A 21,770-nucleotide genomic window follows, 5' to 3' on the forward strand; every position below is an offset into this window, starting at 1 on the left:
TAAACACAATTTTAATTCAATTTTAATTGAGATGAATGATAGAAAATTCAGACTGTAACCAGAACTAAAGACGGTGCAGTGTCGGCTGCAGGTGTCGGGGAGAGGATCCTCTCGTCTCCTTGCTTTTTTGGTCTCACTATTAAGCAGGAGGACTTCGAGATTTCTCATTGATTTCCCCTGTTGCCTTTTGTTGTTCGTGAACTTAAGGCCATGTTTCCTTGACTCCAAAGCAATTTCTGAAGAAAGATCTGCTGACATTACAGGGTATCTGGGTCGTTAACTGTGTCAGTGCTGACCGAGGAAATCATTTTCTAGTAGAAGATGGTTATTTGTTCAAAATAAAGGCAGAGATGTGGCCATTTTCACATGTTTGTAAATGGTATATAGGGTATTTATTTTGTGGAAATTTAGCAGGATACCTGGAAGCGAAAGAGAAGACTGCTGATTAGGAAGGAGTATTGGAAATATTATCATAGTCTCCATTCTGTTCCAGTCCTCCTAGAAAATAAAATAGCCAAATTTTGATTCCTATTTTTTGGACACATTTCTTCTTGTTTTATTAGAAAATGTGCTAGTTATGGCAGGGGAAGGAGGGTGTGACAAGGTACAAAGATGAATGGCAAAGGGAAGAAGCAGAGTTGGGAAATAGAGCCTATGGAGAAATTTGAAGGAAAGAAGAAGCTTTTGCCTGAAAAAAAATTCTTTTTTTTTTTTTAAATTGAAATATAGTTGCAGTATAATATTATATGTTACAAGTGTACAATAGAGTGATTCACAGGTGGCTCAGAGGTTAAAGCATCTGCCTGTAATGCAGGAGATCAGGGTTCAATCCCTGGGTTGGGAAGATCCCCTGGAGAAGGAAATGGCAACCCACTCCAGTATTCTTGCCTGGAGTATTCCATGGACGGAGGAGCCTGGTAGGCTACAGTCCATGAGGTTGCAAAGAGTCGGACATGACTGAGCGACTTCACTTTCATTTTCATTCCATCTATGGGCTTCTCTGGTGGCTCAGTGGTAAAGAATCCACCTACAATGCAGGAAACGGGAGATGCAGGTTCAATCCCTGGATCAGGAAGATCCTCTGGAGGAGGGCATGGCAACCCACTCCAGTATTCTTGCCTGGAGAGTCCCATGGACAGAGAAGCCTGGTGGGCTACAGTCCATAGTGTTGCAAAGAGTCACACAACTGAAGCGACTGAGCACACATTCCATCTACAGTGATTATAAAATATTGGCTGCGTTCCCTGTGTTGTACAATGTAGCTTGAAGCTTATTTTATTTATTTGCATCTTATTTGATGCCTAATAGTTTGTATCTCTTACCCTCTTAATCATTTGCTGCCCCTCTCCCCTTTCCCTTTCCCACTGATAACCACTAGTTTGTTCCTTAACATCATCAAGTCTGCTAAAAGTGGGCTTCTTACAGCTCTTTTCTTCTAGCAGAAGTTAGTAAATTTTTTTTTTTTTGGTGGACCAAGAGGCACCACTGTTTTATACAGTAATACTGTGTAGATATTAAGTAGAGAAAACAAGTTTCCATGTTTTTACTTGTGAAATTAAAAATACAGTAATTGAGTCCACTTTTTTAAAGGTTTTTTTGTTTGTTTGTTTTTTGATATGGACTATTTTTTAAAGTCTTTATTGAATTCATTACAGTATTACTTCTGTTTTACATTTTGGTTTTTTGCCCGAGAGGCATGTGAGATCTTAGCTCCTGTTCCAGGGATCGAACCTGCACCCCCTACATTGGAAGGGGAAATCTTAATTACTGGACAACCAAAGAAGTCTTGCGTCCGATTTTTAAACAATGAGAAGAATGGAATTATTTTGGGAGGATAACATTTTGCTTAGTCGGGGTTGTGAATCAATGTTCTCTATTATCAAATACTCGTCTGTGAAAACTATTCTTAGTTCATGGTTGATACAAAATAGATGCTGAGCCACATTCAGACCACAGGCCACAGTTTTCTGGCCTCTCCTTTGGAGTTTTTCAGGACAGTGGTAATGAGCTATTCTCAGTATACATCAGTAACTGTATTAAACAGAATGAACATGAATGTCAGTGATAGGAATCAATACTTTAGCAACAGAGTAGGCAAGGGCTATGAGGAAGGAAATATAGGGAATTAACTAGCTCTTTTGATCTTTAAATTTAGATAAAAAAAGAAATCTCCTAAAATTCTATATACCCCATGTTACCCCCAGAAATACTTTTTCTAGGTGATGACTTTGTGTCCGTTTTTACATTTTTCTTCCATTATGTAGTTTTAAAGCTTAGTTTTGTTAATATACAAAATAAATGTTAACTATAAATAAGGTCTGGGCCTAAGAATAAACACCCTGTTCTCAGTTAAGTTCTATTGATTTCCATGAGTAAATACAGTATAAGAGTTTTCAATAAAGCGATGCCCTTAAAAGCATACTTCCTGGATTTTTTCCTTATTTCTTTTATTGTAGAGTATACCAGGTACCATAATGCACTGTGGGTTAGGTTTTATGGCAGACAGAAAATACATTCCTCTAATAGAGGGGTACTTTGGCCACCTCATGCGAAAAGTTGACTCATTGGAAAAGACTCTGGTGCTGGGAGGGATTGGGGGCAGGAGGAGAAGGGGACGACAGAGGATGAGATGGCTGGACGGCATCACTGACTCGATGGACGTGAGTCTGAGTGAACTCCGGGAGTTGGTGATGGACAGGGAGGCCTGGCGTGCTGCGATTCATGGGGTCACAAAGAGTCAGACACAACTGAGCAACTGAACTGAACTGAATAGAGGGGTATATGTTCATGTTGACTAATATCTCACGTACATCAGTGTTGCTGCTTATCTTCCTAAAAGGAAGACTTCAACTTTGATGAAGATAAGCCAAGCCCAATTGTGTGAGCATTTTACATGTACCTCAATACAACTGTTATATTTTTTGTCAGGAAGGAAAACTTAAGTAACACACATGGTGCTTGCATGTAAGACTTCTGATACAGGTAGAAACAACTTTAAAACAAAACTTAATTTTAGCAGAGCACTCAATATATGCTTACTTTTTTTTCCCTTGAGCCTCAGTTTTGTCTAGTTTGTATAGAATGTAATATCTTTCCTTTCCCTAAAACATATGAAGTTGATAAGGTACCTTGCAAAGCAAATAACACTTTCTTGTGTAATGTCTACTCATTCTTTAAGACTCAGCCCAGTGTCTCTTGCTCCAGGAAAACTCCCGCCAGCAGCCCTCACACCTAGGTCTGGGCTCTGCCTTCTTGTTGCTCCCACACACGCTCTGCCCTTATTACACTTCCACGAGGTGTTGTTTGTGTAAAAATCCATCTACCCAATTAGACTTTGGGCAGCTTTAAGGCAGGGATCACATCTCATTCACTCCAGCTTTATTCCTGGTACCTAGAGCAGTGCCAAACCTTGCACAGGGGCTCATTATAAGCTTCCTAAATTAAGGGGTAAGTGAGTGGATGCACAGAGGGATAGACAGGGATGGATCAACACCGTTTCTCCCACTGTTTTCCAAAAGAGTCAGTGAGGTTATGACATAATTCAGGATGTGGAATAAGGATGAGGGGAGCAGGAAATGGAAAAGGAGGTACCCCAAAAGGAGAAAGGGCCTCTGTCAGAGAGTAGGAGGAATGAGATATGGCCTGTGGTTTGCTGGACGCAGTTCGGGCCAATGGTGTGCACCCTTTGTAATGTTGGCTGCAGGGTTGCCTAATCAATGTGGGTCATTTTTCTTTACTTTTCCTTCCTTCCCCCCTCCCTCTCTTCCTTCCTTTCTCACTTTTCCTTATTTATTCAACTAGCTATGTATTTGTTCATCCTTACCATTTTGTACTGTCTTTGTATTATTCTTTGGAAAGCACTCAAGATATTTTATTCTGGCATCTAATGTAATTTCAGCAAAGTATTTCATAGCCTAGTTTATACAAAATGGACAAAGAGAAATATTTATTGAACATCAGTCTTGTTCTCAGAAATTTAAGTAAAACGTAGACAACATACAAAAAAACTGACCCTACTGTGAAGAGTCCTGAATTTGGTGAATGAGAGAAGATAAGCACACCAAAAAAATTTAATGACACCCAAGGCAAAACACAACACTTCTTTACTCTTCTTCAATACCTGACAATTTCTTTTCTAAAATACACATTGATCCTGTCACTTTCTTTCTTAGTGGAGGTCCCTGATCACCTCTTGCCAGATCCACCAAGTTCCCCATCTCTACTGAAAGTAACCTAAGGAAGGCTCTGTGTAGCAAAGCTTTATGAGGATAGAACTCCGTCTACACTGAGGCCCATTGGAGTGGTAATAAGGAAAAAGGCAGAGGGTTCCATCACTTTCATTGCTGAAAACACAGAGATTCTTCCTTTTGTTTACATATAGGTGATGGGGTTGAGGGGGGAGGGGAAGCTTTCTTGTGGGAGCATTTTCTTGATCCCTTAACACCAGTCCCCAAAAGGGCTTTTATGACCTATCAACATGCAGGACCGGAAGCACAATCCCAGGTTCCTTCCTGCATCTGCAGTGATCTTCTATTGCATTTTGGGGAACTGGGTTAGCTTCCTGTGATGAGCCTGCCAATGCAAAGATGCAGGAGACATGGGTCCGATCCCTGGATTGGGAAGATTCCCTGGAGGAGGAGATGGCAATCCACTCCAGTATTCTTGCGTGGGAAATCCCATGAACAGAGGAGCCTGGCAGGTTATACTCCATGGGGTTGCAAGAGTTGGACATGACTGAGCACGCACACACAACAAGCTAAAACACAACTTTGATATTTGACCCACCTGGTTTTTTCTTCCTTCTTGTCCTGACCCAAATTTCAGACCCATTTCCTACTAGAGCTAGGGAAGAAGCTGCAGCTGAGCAAGCTGAGGAGTAGATATCTCCGGTGCATTCCTGTAGCTGTAAACTGAGAAGCCTGGGGCTGGAGGTGGTCCCCCCAGGGCCATAAGAAGCATTTTGCTAGAGATCCCGGGAGAGCAGAGATGTAAACGCGGCTGGTTTCCACATTCACCAAGTGCCTAATGCCCATGCTTAGATATTCAAGAACTATGTCTGTGTGTGCAGGAGAACATTATGGTTTTCATTTTCAAAATTTGTCCAATACTAACTAGAAAATGAGAACAGTTATTAATTTTATAGCAGTCGGTTTTCAAAAAAGACAAGAGTAAGTTCCTACACATGAACTTGGAAGCACTCTATTTTTCAAGAGAAAATGAATGTGATAATCTGATGGAAGTACTGACCTGGCATGGAAAGTGAAACTGCTCGCTAACTGATGAGCCAGTTTGCTGCTACATGTTAAAATTTGGGGAAAAGTTAAAGCAAGTTTGTTTCTTTAAGTATCATTGTCTCCTCTCTTGCTGTGGTCTGATGTAAGCAAAAGTAGTCAATGCTCTGATACAAAGGACTCATTTTTGTAGTTTCAGAAAGAAACTTAAATGTTTTCCAGGAGCTTGTAAACATTTCCCTATATTTGTAAAGAAAACATATGGAGGACTTAATATTTGATATTTTCTAAAGTTCTTGGAAGCCATTTGGAGGGCTTGGAGCTTATAATACCAAAGCTAGAGAAAAGAAAACTCATCCATCTGGATTTCAACCATTTCAAGGGCAGGATACATATCCAGAGGTTCATCTGTTCCAATACTTCAGCAGTTGAGTCATTCAGAATTGTTTGGGAAAAGTCTTTCTACCATTTTTGTATCATAATCTCTTATTGTGGTATAAACATAGTTTTTTTTTTTAAATCCATACTTGCACAAAAGCCTACTTTTAATAAACCAAGTAACAGATGTGAACTATGGGATTCACAAGAGTAGTTAGCCCAAGTAACAGATGTGAACTATAGGATTCATGGGGGTAGCTGGCCCAAGGAACCAGCATACTTACAATTGCATTTCTTCTGAACAAACCTCAACTTGCATGCTGTTCTATAGGTGGAGAGTCGGATACGATCCAGGTCTTGAGCCCCTGGGGACAGATAAAAGGTACACATGTGGTCTGCTTGCATGTGGAAAGGAAGTGATCATGGTCATAAACGAAATAACTACAGACCTAACCAATACATGTAATCTGACTTTCATCTTTGCTAGAATAGAAATTTAAGACCTGAGGTCTGTCTCGTACGCCTCAGGTTCTGGGACATCAGGTTGTCAATCCTGTCCATGGGTTTGTGTCTGCCATTTCTGATAACAGTCGGATCAAGTTGTGACTTAAACTGCTAGATGACACCAGATAGTAATATTATCAAATAATGATTTTTAATGCACTGTAATCTGTAATTAGAGTATGGCTGTGAGGTGAGCACAGACTGAACATTGGGCATCCGCTCTTGGTGCCTTCAGACCAATTGCTTTTAGAGGCCTCAGTTTTCTCATCTGGGAAATGGGACTGATGATAATACTACTACTTACCTCATGGACTGTTGAAGGATAAATGAGTGTCTATTAATCTAAAGCATTGGGAACACTGCTTGGCACACATACATCATTAATGTTACTCATGTCTATCTTACAAAGCTTCCTGTCAACCTTGGGGTGGGGGGGTCTCCTTTCTAAAAACAACCATTTTTGTAGATTTGTGGTTGCCAAGGGAGTGGGTTGAGGGAGGGATCAGTTGGGAGTTGGGGAATAGCAGATGCAAACTAGTGTATATATAGTATGGATAAACAGAAGATCCTATTGTACAGCACGAGGAACTGTTATTCAATATCCTGTGGTAAATCATAATGGAAAAGAATGTATATATATGTATAACCAAATTACTTTGCCATACAGCAGAAATTAACACAGCATTGTAAACCAACTAAATTTTAGAAAAGAAAAAATGAAAGAAAGACAGCACTATTCTTTCTGCCACTGAGGCCTCCGTTTCCTCCCTGACATAGCGTGTTCTCCATATTCTTGAACTGCTTTCCTCAGCCCACTTCTCTACTCAAGAATCCAGCATGGCTCCTGATGCCCACAGCACCAGGGCTGAAAGATCCACCCGGAATCCAAGCCCCGCTGCAGGCTCTTCCCCTCCTACCTACCCCACAACATTCCCCACTGCTCTGCCCTCAAACCTCTGCTAGGCTTGGGCTGGTCTCCTCACCAGCCCTTGTAGACGTGCTGCTTCTTCCATCGACACCTGAGTTCCTGGCCGTCCTTCCACTCTCCTCTGGAGGGGCTCATTTCTAGACCGTTTCTAAAACATAGTAGATGTTCAACTAATGTCTGTTCTCTACTTCTAAATATTTGGCTTCTTTCAAGCCCATGTTTATGTTCATAACAGATATTAAGGTACATGGCTCTACTTTGATATATTAAAAAACATTTTTTTTTTGGCTGCACCACTCAGTATGCAGGATTTTTTTTAACTTTACTTATTTATAAATAGCTTCCCTGGTGGCTCAGATGGTAAAGCATCTGCCTGCAATGCGGGAGACCTGGGTTCGATTCCTGGGTCGGGAAGATCCCCTGGAACAGGAGACTCAAGTTTGATCTTTGGATTGGGATGATCCTCTGGAGAAGGAAATGGCAACTCACTCCAGTATTGTTGCCTGGGATATCCCATGGACAGAGGAGCATGGTGGGCTACAGTCTGTGGGGTCACAAAGAGTTGGACATGACTTAGTGACTAGCAACATCACCTATTACTCCATGGTTTTATGAGGCAGTTCATTAACATTCATACTTATGAGAGTTTATTACTTGACAAACAGACTCGTTGATACTGAATGCTTGAAGGATCAAAGAGGGAGGGCTCACCTTCATCCCATGCAGAAAATTGCCTAAATATGTTCTCAATAGATGGACATTTAGCCAATGGCCATAAAATATTACTTCCAATGATAGGGATAATTTTAAAACTTAGTGACAATATATGAGCTTTATATAACTTCCCTGGTGGCTCAGACGGTAAAGCGTCTGCCTACAATGCAGGAGACCTGGTTTCAATCCCTGGGTTGGGAAGATCTCCTAAAGAAGGAAATGGCAATCCACTCCAGTTTTCTGGCCAGGAAAATCCCATGAACGGAGAAGCCTGGTAGGCTACAGTCCATGGGGTCACAAAGAGTTGGACACAACTGAGCGACTTCATCTTCACTATGAGCTTTATAGTCAATAACCCTAATCTTTCTCTTCCTAGTTGTATGAACTTTGAGAAGTTTTTACTTGCCTTCTGACTTCTTCATGCATAAAATGAGGAGAACAGCATCAACTTTACCAGCTGGTAACCTCTGTAGCTGGTACCTAGTGAGCAAATGGACATCCTTATAAGGGTTTTCAGTGTCACTGCTGAGTACCAATAAATGATAGCCATTTCTTCTTTATATTTGGGCTTTCATTTGCCTCCCTGTAACGTCAATCCATTTCATCCAATTTCCCTTCTGAAACCATATCATCTTTTCTCCCTGCCACTTAACAAAATTTATTTTTCAAAGATTGGGAAGCAGCTATTGTGATTATCATTAGCATCTGGAGATTATGTACAAAAGTCTTTGTCATCACAGAGTTTAAAGTTTAGGTGGGGGCGGGGTAGTGTCTCCTTGAGTTTTTCAGGTTGAAGATGTCCAAGTCCAAAGCCATTTCAAGTCCAATGTCTATCTACCCAGAGAGTGGCACACAATGGGAGTCAATATATGGATGTTGCTATTATTGTCATTATTATCAGACATGGATTTGAGACCCTTACCTGCAGGGAGCCAGCATGGGAGTTCCCACCCATGACAAAGGTCATGTGGAGAGGCCTGATATGCAAAGGCGAGTCAGGGCTCAAGGGACCCCTGGATCTGTCAGAGCATCTACCCCAAAACCAGAATCTGTCTGTTTTACTATTTTATGACTTTCACCAACTCCTCTGACATTAACGGGGCGGGGGGGAGGGGGGGGCTATCCCCGACCACCTTTCTCTGAAGGAAATCAACTTAGAGCTCTAGTTAATTAGCCTCCTGGGCATAATAGGAGTGTTTCAATCCAAACCCCTCAGATGGCTCTTTAACTTGCCTGACAGGTTTACCCGGACTCCTACAGCTAAGCATACGATTGTTTACAGTCTCCCAACCCCAAGAGGCATGGGAAGCTTAAGATATTCAAATAGTATAGAGCCCCTCGGAGAGTTAGAAATTGTTAGAATAGAACTAGTAGAAGATTTCATTGTTGAGCCAATGCTTGCTGCCAAGTTTCCACATCCCCTGTATTGTATCCTTGGAAGTGTATTAATTAATATAGTTGGTATGTAGGAAAAATAAGTAGTGGCCTTGGTGTTAACAACTTTAGACCCTTAAGGTAATAAATTCTTTCCTTGTTGTAAACCCACTGCACCTCTGCCCTATAGGAATGCAACTTTATCTAAAATCTTCGGAGGATGGCGCCAAACTTTAAAATAATTACTCTTAGAGAAAATAAGTCTTATGGTTGACAAACCTTTATCAGAGTCATAAAATGTTAACAGGCCTTCTGGCCAGAAGATGATGTAAATCACCTAAACCATTTGTATATGATAAGTTTGCAGAAAAGAAAAGCCTGGTCTCTATAAGGATCAAAGACTGCTGACTTTGCATGATTTTACACCCCCTATTTTCCTCTATGCACAACTTAAGGTATATAAGCTCCCTTTGAAAATAAAGCTACAGGCATTGCTCAAAGCTCGGTCTCCCCGTGTCATTCTTTCTCTTTCCTTTTCCTTTTCAGGCTGATTCCCTAGAGCACAGGGACCCTCTGCATTCACTTTCCTGCCTGGGCTTCTAAGACCCACTCGAGAAGGTGCATAAGGTGGGGCACCTTCAGCTATTCAAGAGGGCGCCTGCGGCCTATATGAACAGAGCAAGTCCGGTGCTGGGGCTTTATTGGCTTTCTGAGTAAACCAAGGAATATCAGCCTCTTTTCTCTCCTCTATTTTCTTAATTGCAAAATTCTTTCCTTATCTCTTTCTCTATTCCTCTAATCGCCACCTCCATCCTCCAGAGGGAATCCCTGGATCCAACCGGGGCTGGACCCCAGTACTTACCCATTCCAGTGATCTTGTTCTGTCTGACTAATATCTCCTTGAAATGAGATATATGAAGTTAACCCAAAGTGAAAAGTAGAAGTCAAAGTGTTAGTCACTCAGTTTTTTTCTGACTCTTTGTGACTTGATGGACTGTGGCCCACCAGGCTCCTCCATCCATGGAATTTTCCAGGCAAGAATAGTTGAGCGGGTAGCTATTTCCTTCTCCTGGGGATCTTCCTGACTAAGGGGTCGAGCCCAGGTCTCCTATATTGCAGGCAGATTCTTTACTGTCTGGGCCACCAGGGAAGCTCAAAATTAGCCCAAATGCCACAGCTATTGCCTACCTGTGTGGAATGTACAGAAAGCAATTGTTACCACTATTGATAAGGAAACTAACTGATGGCATTTTTTTCATAGATGGTTCATTCTTCTGGCTCTTTTGAGCTAGAAGTTCATTAAAACTGGCTTTTGAAATCATAAGCACTTCTATTAAGTCATATCTTTTCTGTTTAAATGCTTATTTGGGGGCTAAAGGTAGGACATTTAATCTGCTTAGTTTCTTTTACTTTTTAAGCTCATATTTCTAACCCTTAAATTTTTATTTTGCCACTGGCATTTCAAAGGACCTTCCTAGTTTCATGTCATCTGTCAATCTGAGAGGCTCATGTGGGAAATGAACTCTCTAGAATACAGGATAAGCAGACACATAGACACAAGCAGAAGTACATGAGCATTAAATCTGTCTTTTTCCCCAGAATGAAGATGTATTTTTAGCAGTGCTCAGTTTGGTTCAACAATTAAGAGAATCTCAATATCTGTAAATAATCCTTTAAAAGAAGACATTAAGGACATAGACAATTTATGTAAGTTCTTCAAAAATAATGATTCAAGCCCCAGGTTTAAAAGAACTATGATGCAGCACACAGTTAAATTTCTTAGTTCCAGCAAGGCCTCACCCTCTAAGAACAGAAACCCTGGATCCTCTGCGACTTCCTCTCATAGGGTTCCTACGGGGCATTTAGCAAAGGTGCCACTCCCCAGGATGCAGTAAAAGTGGTGTAGAGATGATGCCTAGGGTCAGGAATACACTGACTCCTTTGCCCATTACCATGGGGACTCAGCTGACCTTCTGCTTAGTTCAAACCTCAGGTAGGGGTCTGGAGGTCTGTCAATGATTTCAGTTTGTAAAGCTTCTTTCTGGCTGAGGATGTAAGCCCTGAATATTAAAAGGGATGTGGTGAGCAATGCAGTTAAGCTTTTCAGACGCAGCAGCCCATTGCCTCACAGAGATCATGTAAGTGGCAACCACAGGATCCATCAAGGATTCTGGAACTCAAAAAAGCTGCTGAGACAGACTAGACAGTTTCTTGCTCCATTTACCCACCTTGTTGAAAAGAAATTTCTTGGTCACTGGCGCAATAAACCATGAACTTAATTCACTTTGACATGTTTGGTCTTTCCTTCAAAGTCTATAAACCCATAGCCTACCTTAGGTGTAGTCACATGTCTTCTGTGTCCAAGCCATTGTCTAAAATCAAACAGCTGTCCAGGGCCACAGAGTCTTCCAGAATATAATTGGAGGCTGTCCTCCAAGTTGATGGATCCATTACTTATTACTCCAGACATGGTCACAACTCCACCTATGCATCTATGTAATTGTACAGTGATCAAGCTCACATGTCCCCAACGCACGTACAACCTGAGACTTTCTTCAGTATTTGCTGAAATTAAGGTTCATTTTTATCTTATGGTATTTTCCTGAGCAGGAAGTTTAGTAAACTTATTAAAAAGGGAAATAAGCTGACTTAATTCATTTATAAAATGGATGGAATTTGAATAAATGAATAAGGAAATAAAATCAATAGAGTAATCCTTATTCTTAGCATGTTGAAACATCTAGGATTACCACTATATTTTGTCCATGATCTGAGAAAAATAAACAACAACCCATTTTATCTTGAAACCGGATTCAAAATCACTCTATACACTCAAGAATCTAATTCTTCCTTTGTAATAAAAAACAAAGTATTGCACTTCTCTATATTTTTGAAAAAGTGAAAGTGAAAGCTGCTCAGTCGTGTCCAACTCTTTGCGACCCCATGGCCACGGAATTCTCTAGGCCAGAATACTGCAGTGGGTAGCTTTTCCCTTCTCCAGGGGATCTTCCCAACCCAGGGATCAAACCCAGATCTCCTGCATTGCAGGCAGATTCTTTTACCAGTTAAGCCACAAGGAAAGCCCTCTCTATATTTTTGCCTCTTTATTAAATAATAGTGCTTTTCCCCATTATTATTATATCATGGGGATATGATTCCTTTTTAAAAAACTTTTTATTTTGTATTGAGTTATTTCCTGGTGGCTCAGATGGTAAAGAATATGCCTGCAAAGCAGGAGACCCAGGTTCCATCTTAGGGTTGGGAAGATCCCCCGGAGAATGGAATGGCAACACTCTCCAGTATTCTTGCCTGGAGAATTCCATACACAGAGGAGCCTCGCGGGCTATAGTCCATGGGGTCACAAAGAGTCAGACACGACTGACCGACTAAGACTTTCATTTTCACAGCCGATTAACAATGCCATGAGTTTTAGGTGAACAGCAAAGGGACTCAGCCTTATATATACATGTATCCAATTCTTTAAACCATGGAGATCTGACTCATCTAAATAATATCTTAGATTTGCTTCATAATTATATGGTGGGGGCTAAGAAGTAAATAATTACCGTAGAGATGAATACTATTTTCTCTACTTCTGTATATGGACCTAACAGAAGCAGAAGATATTAAGAAGAGGTGGCAAGAACACACGGAAGAACTATACAAAAAAGATCTTCATGACCCAGATAATCACGATGGTGTGATCACTCACCTACAGCCAGACATCCTGGAATGTGAAGTCAAGTGGGCCTTAGGAAGCATCACTATGAACAAAGGTAGTGGAGGTGCTGAAATTCCAGTTGAGCTATTTCAAATCCTGAAAGATGATGCTGTGAAAGTGGTGCACTCAATATGCCAGCAAATTTGGAAAACTCAGCAGTGGCCACAGGACTAGAAAGGTCAATTTTCATTCTAATTCCAAAGAGAGGCAATGCCAAAGAATGTTCAAACTACCGCACAATTGCACTCATCTCACACGCTAGCAAAATAATGCTCAAAATCCTCCAAGCCAGGCTTCAACAGTACATGAACCATGAACTTCCAGATGTTCAAGCTGGTTTTAGAAAAGCCAGAGGAACCAGAGATCAAATTGCCAACATCTGTTGGATCATAGAAAAAGCAAGAGAATTCCAGAGAAACTTCTGCTTTATTGATTACGCCAAAGCCTTTAACTGTGTGGATCACAATAAACTGTGGAAAATTCTTAAAGAGATGGGAATACCAGACCATCTTATCCACCTCCTGAGAAATCTCTTTGCAGGTCAAGAAGCAACAGTTAGAACTGTACATGGAACAACAGACTGGTTCCAAATCAGAAAAGGAGTATGTCAAGGCTGGATATTGTCACCCTGATTATTTAACTTATATGCAGAGTACATCATGCAAAATGCCAGGTTGGATAAAATACAAGCTGGAATCAAGATTGCTGGGAGAAATATCAATAACCTCAGATATGCAGATGACACCACCCTTATGGCAGAAAGTGAAGAAGAACTAAAGAACCTCTTGATGAAAGTGAAAGAGAAGAGTGAAAAAGCTGGCTTAAAACTCAACATCCAGAAAACTAAGATCATGGCATCTGGTCCCATCACTTCATGGCAAATAGATGGGAAACAATGGAAACAGTGAGAGACTTTATTTTCTTGGGCTCCCAAATCACTGCAGATGGTGATTGCAGCCATGAAATTAAAAGACATTTGCTTCTTGGAAGAAAAGCTATTACCAACCTAGACAGCATATTAAAAAGCAGAGACATTACTTTGCCAACAAAGGTCCGTCTAGTCAAAGCTATGGTTTTTCCAGTAGTCATGTATGAATGTGAGAGTTGGACTGTAAAGAAGGCTGAGTACCGAAGAATTTATGCTTTTGAACTGTGGTGCTGGAGAAGATTCTTAAGAGTCCCTCGGACTGCAAGGAGATCAAACCAGTCCATCCTAAAGGAAATCAGTCCTGAATGTTCATTGGAAGGACTGATGCTGAAGCCGAAACTCCAATACTTTGGCCACCTGATGGGAAGAAATGACTCATTTGAAAAGACCCCGATGCTGGGAAAGATTGAAGGTGGGAGGAGAAGGGGACAACAGAGGATGAGATGGTTGGATGGCATCACCTACTCTATGGACATGATTTTGAGTAAGCTCTGGGAGTTGGTGATGGACAGGGAAGCCTGGCGTGCTGCAGCCCATAGGGTCACAAAGAGTTGGATATGACTGAGTGACTGAACTGAAGTGTATATATTCAAAACTTTTCATAAGAAAAAAATTAAAGCTAAATCATTTAAGGCAATCTAATGCTCTTAAAACATCTCCTCAAACCTTTCACACTCAGGTCATAGTTGGAAGAAAATAATAAAGAGGAAAACAAAGGGGCAGTTAAAAAACTATGATTGATTACACTGTTCCCTTCTGCAAATACTGTTTTTTCCTTTCTTTAGCTCTTCAAGACATTTTGTCCTCCCTTCCTCCCTCTGTCCTTTCCTTACTCCTCCCCTCTGTCCCTTTCTTCGTCTTACCTTATTTCATTCCTTCCATCCATCTACCCAGTGATCCAGCTAGCCAGTCTATATTACCTTATTTTTGGTTGTAGCTTTATTATACTTTGAACAGTGTCACACAATTCATATATGTTTTGTTTTATACATTTTGATAGCTCATTTATAAAACCTTTTATAAAATCATTCAAAATATTAAATGTCTTACTCATTTTTCAAACTCACCCAACAAATACTTAAAGAATAAAGATGCAGCCTATGAACCCATGTCTAAACTCTTTTTCATGATTGATGATTGACTGGATGTGTGCGGTGTGTGTGTGTGTGTGAGAGAGAGAGAGAGAGAGAGACAGAGAGAGAGAGAGAGAAAGAGGAGGAGGAGAGAAAGAAAGAGGGGCAGAGAGAGCAGGTGAGGGGAGGCAAAGGAGTTTTGAGGTCAAATACAGTGCTCAACTTTCTACCTTATACAACTCAGTGGGTGGGGTGGCCCTCACTGAACTAAGGTATGAGCAAGGAGGAACAGGTGTGTAGATGTGTGAAGATGAAGGGTTTGGTTTTGAATTTACAGAGTTTGAGTTCTTGTGAGATGTCCAAGTGGACATACTCAGGGGCAGCTGGATACACAGATATGGAGTTCCTTAATATGGTCTATATTCCAAGATTTATTGATAAACATATAAAATGTATCAATATTCCTTAATTGCCAAGACTGGGAATATTTTTCCAAGGGGAGACTGTGTGCATAAGTAAGGCTATTCCACATTCTAATAGGGGCCCAGTTTTGGGGCTACAAACTTCCTTCCTGCTTCTAACAGCACCCTCGGTAATCATTCAAAGTCTGCGTGGCTTTGGGAATACTGTGGCAGCCATGGTGGGACACTGGTTGGCTTTGTTATGATGAAGAGTTAGTGGAGCTAACAGTAGGCCCACCTCAAGGTGTTTCATCAGCAGAAGCTTTGACAGTGGGAGCCAAGTCTGGAAGGGACATTGACCTTATTGTTGTTTAGTCGCTAAGTCATGTCTGACCATTTGCGACCCCATGAACCTTAGCCTGGCAGGGTCCTCTGTCCATGGGATTTCCCAGGCAAGAATACTGGAGTGGGGTGCCATTTCCTTCTCCAGGGTATTTTCCTGACCCAGGGATTGAACCTGAGTCTCCTGCCTTGGCAGGTAGATTCTTTACCACTGAGCCACCAGGGAAGCTGACACTGACTTACATACTGACTATTCTGGGTAAGCTGGTTTCTGAGATGTGGGAAGTGGTTTTGAAGCATTCCTCGAACACTTGAGAACCCTAACAATAATGGTGAAACCTTGGGGGAAAGTCACACTGTAAAGGGAGAAAATTGGTCAAGAGCCAAACTTTGGTTAAAATCTGAGCTTCAGAGAGCCTGGAGGCTACTAAAGAGACAGAAAAAGAGAAACAGATCAGAAGAATCAGGAGACCAGGCTACGCAGGTGACATAAGGGGGCACTTCCAGGATGGTGACCCATGGAGTTGACATCCCAACGATGCTGAAGAGCACGAGAAATGAAGATGCAAGTGAAAATAGTCCCTGCATCCATGGCCTATGGATATCCTGGCCTATGGGAGTGGGATCATTCATGCCATTTTCCTGAATTTTTGACGTTGTTTTCCCTAAAACTCGTAGTGTGCATTGCAAAATCTCGCTCTAGGCACCATTCCAGCGATGCACATGCTGACTGCTGTCGGCATTCCAAAGGGGCGTCCGTCTTTGAACCGCTCTCCAGTGCTTGTTGAACACCTCCATTTGCCCTCCTTTGGTTTCTGGTCCCTCCTTCACTCAGAGCCCGGCAGTTATCACTCTGCTTTCTTCCCAGAACTTTCCTCACCAGATTAGGCTGCCTTCCATTTTCTGAATGAGTGTTTCTTAACCATTTCCTTCTCATTAAAACCGACCTATCCTGTGCCCCGAGGCTTTCAAACCAACATTGATTCAGCATCTAAGGTGAATGGGTTTAGCGGCAAAGGTCCAGGGTCTGTCACGAAGGAGAGGTTTATGTGAGTAACACAGACATGTTCACAAGTAAGTGTAACACAAAGCAGAGTAAATGTGCCCTCAGCAGAAAAAGAGAAGAAAGGGAGTTTGATTCCAAGTGCAAACAATTTACTCTGCTAAAAGCCAGTCTGTTAAATTTATTTGAGCTGATAAACTTATTTGATGGTGGAAAAGGTCAAGGTGAGAATGACATTTACATTTAACTGGAGCCTTTAATCTAAGGTACCAAGTAAACAGATAATTAGGGCATTATGCTGAGGGGAAATTTTAGTTTAGGGCAACTTGCCTGAAATTTCTTTAATCAAAGTATGTGGCCACAGAGATTTTTTTTGTTTTGTTTTTTGGCTTATTTGTGAGTCCATACTACTCTTAATTTTGTCTTTTTTTTGCCTCTGTCGCTTGTGGCTATGAGCTCAGAGTAGATGTTTAATACAAGTATGTGCTACAATCACCTGAATTTGCCAAAATTTCTTATCAGTTGTCCTTCTGATCAACTGTTACTCTGTTCTCTGCTCTTTGGTTTTTGTAAGGTTCCCGTCCGCTTGACTAACCTTTCGATACGTTTCTTTTTTCTCTAGGTCTTTGATCTCTCTTTTCTTAGAGCATTTACTTTAGACAACTTTCCTTTGTAAATTCTTTGTCTGTCCCTTGAAAGATGTAAACCTCCCAGGCTTTTGCCAGTTTCGCCCAGAAATATCTTTTTCAACAGAGAAGGAAATGGCAACCCACTCCAATATTCTTGGCTGGAAAATTCCATGGACAGTGGACCTTGGCAGGCTGCAGTCCATGGGCCTCAGGGAATTGGACACGACTGAGGACTGAGTGACAGGACACACACACACACACACACACACACTCACACACATCTTTCTTAAGGCCTGGAAGCCACACCATGGAAATGAAATCTTGAAGATCTCCTAGTCTCTGTGAGAGTAGACACCTAACTTTCTCACTGTGACAGTTGACCAACTTACCCGTCCTTATCTTCCAGTCTGTCTGCTCTTATTCACCCCCGAGTTTAGAAACCCTCCTGTCTTTGGTTCTGGTAGAGCTGAGTTCCACTTCTCTCCCCTCTGGCAAGAGTCTTAAAAAAGTCTTACCTGCCTTCTTAACTCCTTTTTCTACATTTGTGACATTTGTGATTTCCAAAACCAAGAATCTCTTGGGCACTTTCCTTCCAGGTTTAAAAAATAACTACTTCTAAGTCATACTTAGCTGACCAGATTTAACAAGTTCCTCCATTTTTTTAAGCTCTCTATCTAGGCATCACAGATTCTGGAAGAAGTTACTTTCCAAGTTTCAATGTCAATCTTCTCTGATAATAGTTTCCTTGTCTTTCTTTGGTGTCCTGCTGATAGAGTTGGAGTAACCCATACAGTTTTCAAATATTTAACACATTCTCAATGAGGTTACCTTTTTCTTTTGTCTGACAACCTATCAAAATCAATGTCTCAAAAAAAAAAAAAAATCAACGTCTCTCTTGGAAATCAGTCAATTGTTTTATCTGGCAGAATCCCACTTACTGTAGCTGTGTCCTATTTAGTGTTAACCTGAAAATGATGCTCACTAATGGATTGTTCAAGTCAGATGTGTTTACCTGCTTTTGAAGAGAGGGAGAAAGGAAGAAAGATACATATCTGTGTGGCTTGCTTAACTATTTTGATCACTGATCAGGAGAACTCAAAATGATTTAATATACTGCATGACCTTCTGACAAGTTTCTATGAAAGGTTAAGTTACAATCTGGGAAATGAATGCACAATTTTCCTAAGTCTCTCTTGCTTGAAAAATTTAGAGCTTTTCTGTTCGTATGGATATAAAACTTATGTCAATCTTTCTTTGAGTTGGACAACTTGAATTCAAAAGACGTCTGTGACATATGTGTCTGTCTGTGCCAGGCACCACACCAGGTGCAGGAGGAGCTGGCATAATGTACCGAAATTCAGATAAATGTTTTCAAAATCATGACATAAGAACACTTTCATAATTCTTACAGTCTGTTGGCTGATACAGTCTTTAATATAACAATGATAAATTTAAAGATTTTTCCTAAGACTTTATTGCTTTTCTTTGTTAAATATTAATATTTTTTCTTTTTCTCATAAAACACTGGCCCATGATCTACATAGGGCTTCCCTAGTGGCTCAGACAGTAAAGAATCTGTCTGCAATGCAGGAGAGCTGGGTTTGATCCCTGGGTTGGGAAGATCCCCTGGAGAAGGGAATGGCAACCCACTCCAGTATTCTCACCTGCAGAATTCCATGGACAGAAAGAGCCTAGCAAACTACAGCCCATGGGGTTGCAAAGAGTCAGACATGACTGAGCGACCAACACTACTACATGTAGATCTACATGACTCTTGCGTCTTCAGTCTAAGAAGCTATGATACAAGAAGACACCTGTACTGGTCTGGATTTTGCTTAGATGGGCAAGTAGCACCTAGGTTCCTTCCTCTGTTAGATTCGTATCAACAGAGGTCACAGTTCCAGGTGACTGGTCAGGCCAGAAGTGTAGCTACACAGCCCAGGAAATTGGAAAGTCATGACTGAAACTGTCACAGGCACTTTAGACATGTTTCTAAAAGTGGAAAAAGCAAGGAGAGTGATTGAGATTCCCCGCATCAATTTTAATTTTCTTTCCTCTCTGTTAGTTCGTACACTGCCTTGGTGACTCCAGATTATTGGGAAATGATAAAGAAAAATGTGAATCTTATTATCTGGGGCTTTCCTTTATCGGTCCCGACCCTCATTCTTGCCAATCAGTTCCAATCTCCAGGAGAAACCTAATTTTGTCTCTTGCCTTCTTGGAGTAAAAGGCTTACGACTCAGTTCTGCTCTTCCTCATTCCTTATGCAGAGAATGAGAGATAAAAAGGCAATAAGAGAACTATACTTTTTTCTTTATAACATTTAATTTGAGATGTGTGTTCCTCCCTCCTTATGTCAAGTTCTCCTTCCTTGTGAATAAGAAAAATGGTCTAGAAGGAGATACCACCACCTAATTACTTACACAGCAACCTTGTATTTACATAAACTGACAACCTTTAGTGAGTTTTCCACTGGAGTCAGTGGTTTGGTTTTCCTTGTATAGCAGGTCACCTCCAAACTCTTTTTAACTTTTGTTTTCCTTGTCACTTTTTAGGAGCTAGTTTGTAGGACAGCTTCTCCCCTTGGCATGAAGTTCAAATGATAGCTTTAGCTTTGTCTGGTAATCATGCCTGACTTCTTTTTCCCATATAAGCATATGATATCATTTTGCAAGTAAGTCATTCACTGATTCATTTCAACAATTTTATCTAGTGCCTGTAATGTGCCAGCCCCTGTGATAGTGTGGGGAAATGAACACAGACTTTGAAGTGTAGTTGATTGTATTAATGCGAACACTAAATAGTGTTTATTAAGCATCTGTGTGTATATATATATTTAGGTTCACAAATCTTTTTTTTATATAAGATATACAGTCCTAATAACAAATTATGATGATTCATTGACTAATTTAATTCTTACCTAAGAGGAGGCAAAAAATGCCCAAACATACATTTTCTGTAAAGAATTTAGGATTTTAAGGAAAAGTACAAATGCCATAAGAATTAAGTTTTATTTCCATGAGTATTCAATAAACACTCTAGGGTGTTCCTTCAAAGTTTCATACTTACTCATCTCTGCAAAGAGCTGTCTTCTTTCTGCCATGGTATTTCCTCTTTTCCCACTATCTTCAATCATTCTGTGAGACAAAATAATTACAATGTGTATTAGCCTCATGCTAATGAGGCAAGCAGCCATTTCTATACAAACACACATGCTGTAGTCATGCTTACAAACATAGACACAAACTATTGAAAACTGCGTATTTAAAAAGAATAGCTTTCCATTGACTTACTTAAATGGTTGTACAAATTGTCCATATACAGTGTTGAAGGAAGCATAAAATTTTAATTTTCTAACACACAAATAACTACAATAGAGGATCACCTTGCACTATAACTGAATATAACCCTCTGCCATCATTCTGTTAGATGATTCATTTCACATACAGTTTCTTAATCAACTTTCAGAATGCCTGCAAAGAATCTTAGAGCAGACGTTACAGATTCCATTCAAGAAAAGATGAGAGCGAGACTCTTGTAGACTTAGTAAAGTAAATGGCACAGACATTTCTGACTCCAAGACCAGTCAACTTTCCACTACATTCTGTTGCAGCTTGACCCAGCTGTACCCAAAACCTCAATTTAGAAGCAGGTTATTTTCCAAATGTTCATGTCTAATGGGAGTGTTTGGAACCTGCACCAGTTTTTCCATACACAATAATTTCATTGTGTGCCGGTTAGGTTCACCTCTCTCTACTTAACCATACCATTATCTGTAATGGAATTATTTCAAAAAATGGTATTAAAACACCAACAGTTAAAATGAAGAATTAAAATAAAAGGATTAAAAAATTAAAATTTGACTGAAGAAAAGGAAAATTATGGGAAAGTTAATGGAAATGATGTTTAGCCCCACAGAGAGTTTTGGGCTAAATAGTAAGCATTTTATAGGTTGATGGAGTTGACTTTTTGCTATAGCTAATTAAACTTTTAAAAACTAAAGTTTCCTCTCTCATACACACAAATCTACATACACTGATACATGTGTATATGTTTGCATTCAGGCATGGTAAAAGAAGGCACAGTTGATCTTTCTGCATGTCTTTCAAGGTACCTTTTGCTTTCTCAAATGTGAATTTTTCTCAAGCTATCAGTATTATTTCTGTCTGGACTTCCCTCACTCTATACATGGATAAGTTTCAGTCACCGTACAGGTCTCAGTTTAGGTATATTTTCCTCTGAAATTCTCCCAAACTCTCTATGATGGGCTGGGTTTAGGGCCTTTCCTCTGAACCCCCATAGTCAGCTATGCCTCTCTCTCAACTCTGGGTATCCAACAGTAATGAAGTCACAGTTCCTGCCCTCAAGGGGCTGACATTCCAGTAGGGAGATAAGGAAGCATAAAAGCAATAAAAGCACAGTGAAGTAATCATAGCCATGGTAGTGGAAAAAAATTAGTGAATGCAAGAGAGGTTGACTACCTGGGGGTTAAATTTAAGGAACTACAATCCTCCCGTGGTAGCCAAGGGGGACTGGTTCCATTC

The 21,770-nt window shown here is 40.6% G+C and overlaps 1 protein-coding gene across 21 annotated transcripts in view; it reads right to left on the reverse strand.

Moving 5' to 3' along the window:
* Window positions 1-21,770, reverse strand: part of DTNA (dystrobrevin alpha) — a 451,246-nt gene that overhangs the window by 143,766 nt on the left and 285,710 nt on the right. For all 21 annotated transcript variants that reach the window (XM_070778753.1, XM_019986575.2, XM_019986574.2 and 18 more), the window contains 2 exons: window positions 20,296-20,363; window positions 5,894-5,974 (listed from right to left, as the gene is read on the reverse strand). In XM_070778753.1, coding sequence (XP_070634854.1) covers window positions 5,894-5,974; window positions 20,296-20,362 — 148 coding nt within the window. In that variant the 5' untranslated portion in view covers window position 20,363. The remainder of the gene's footprint in view (window positions 1-5,893; window positions 5,975-20,295; window positions 20,364-21,770) is intronic.

Source organism: Bos indicus, chromosome 24, assembly GCF_029378745.1.
Source record: "Bos indicus isolate NIAB-ARS_2022 breed Sahiwal x Tharparkar chromosome 24, NIAB-ARS_B.indTharparkar_mat_pri_1.0, whole genome shotgun sequence".
NCBI classification, from domain to species: domain Eukaryota; kingdom Metazoa; phylum Chordata; class Mammalia; order Artiodactyla; family Bovidae; genus Bos; species Bos indicus.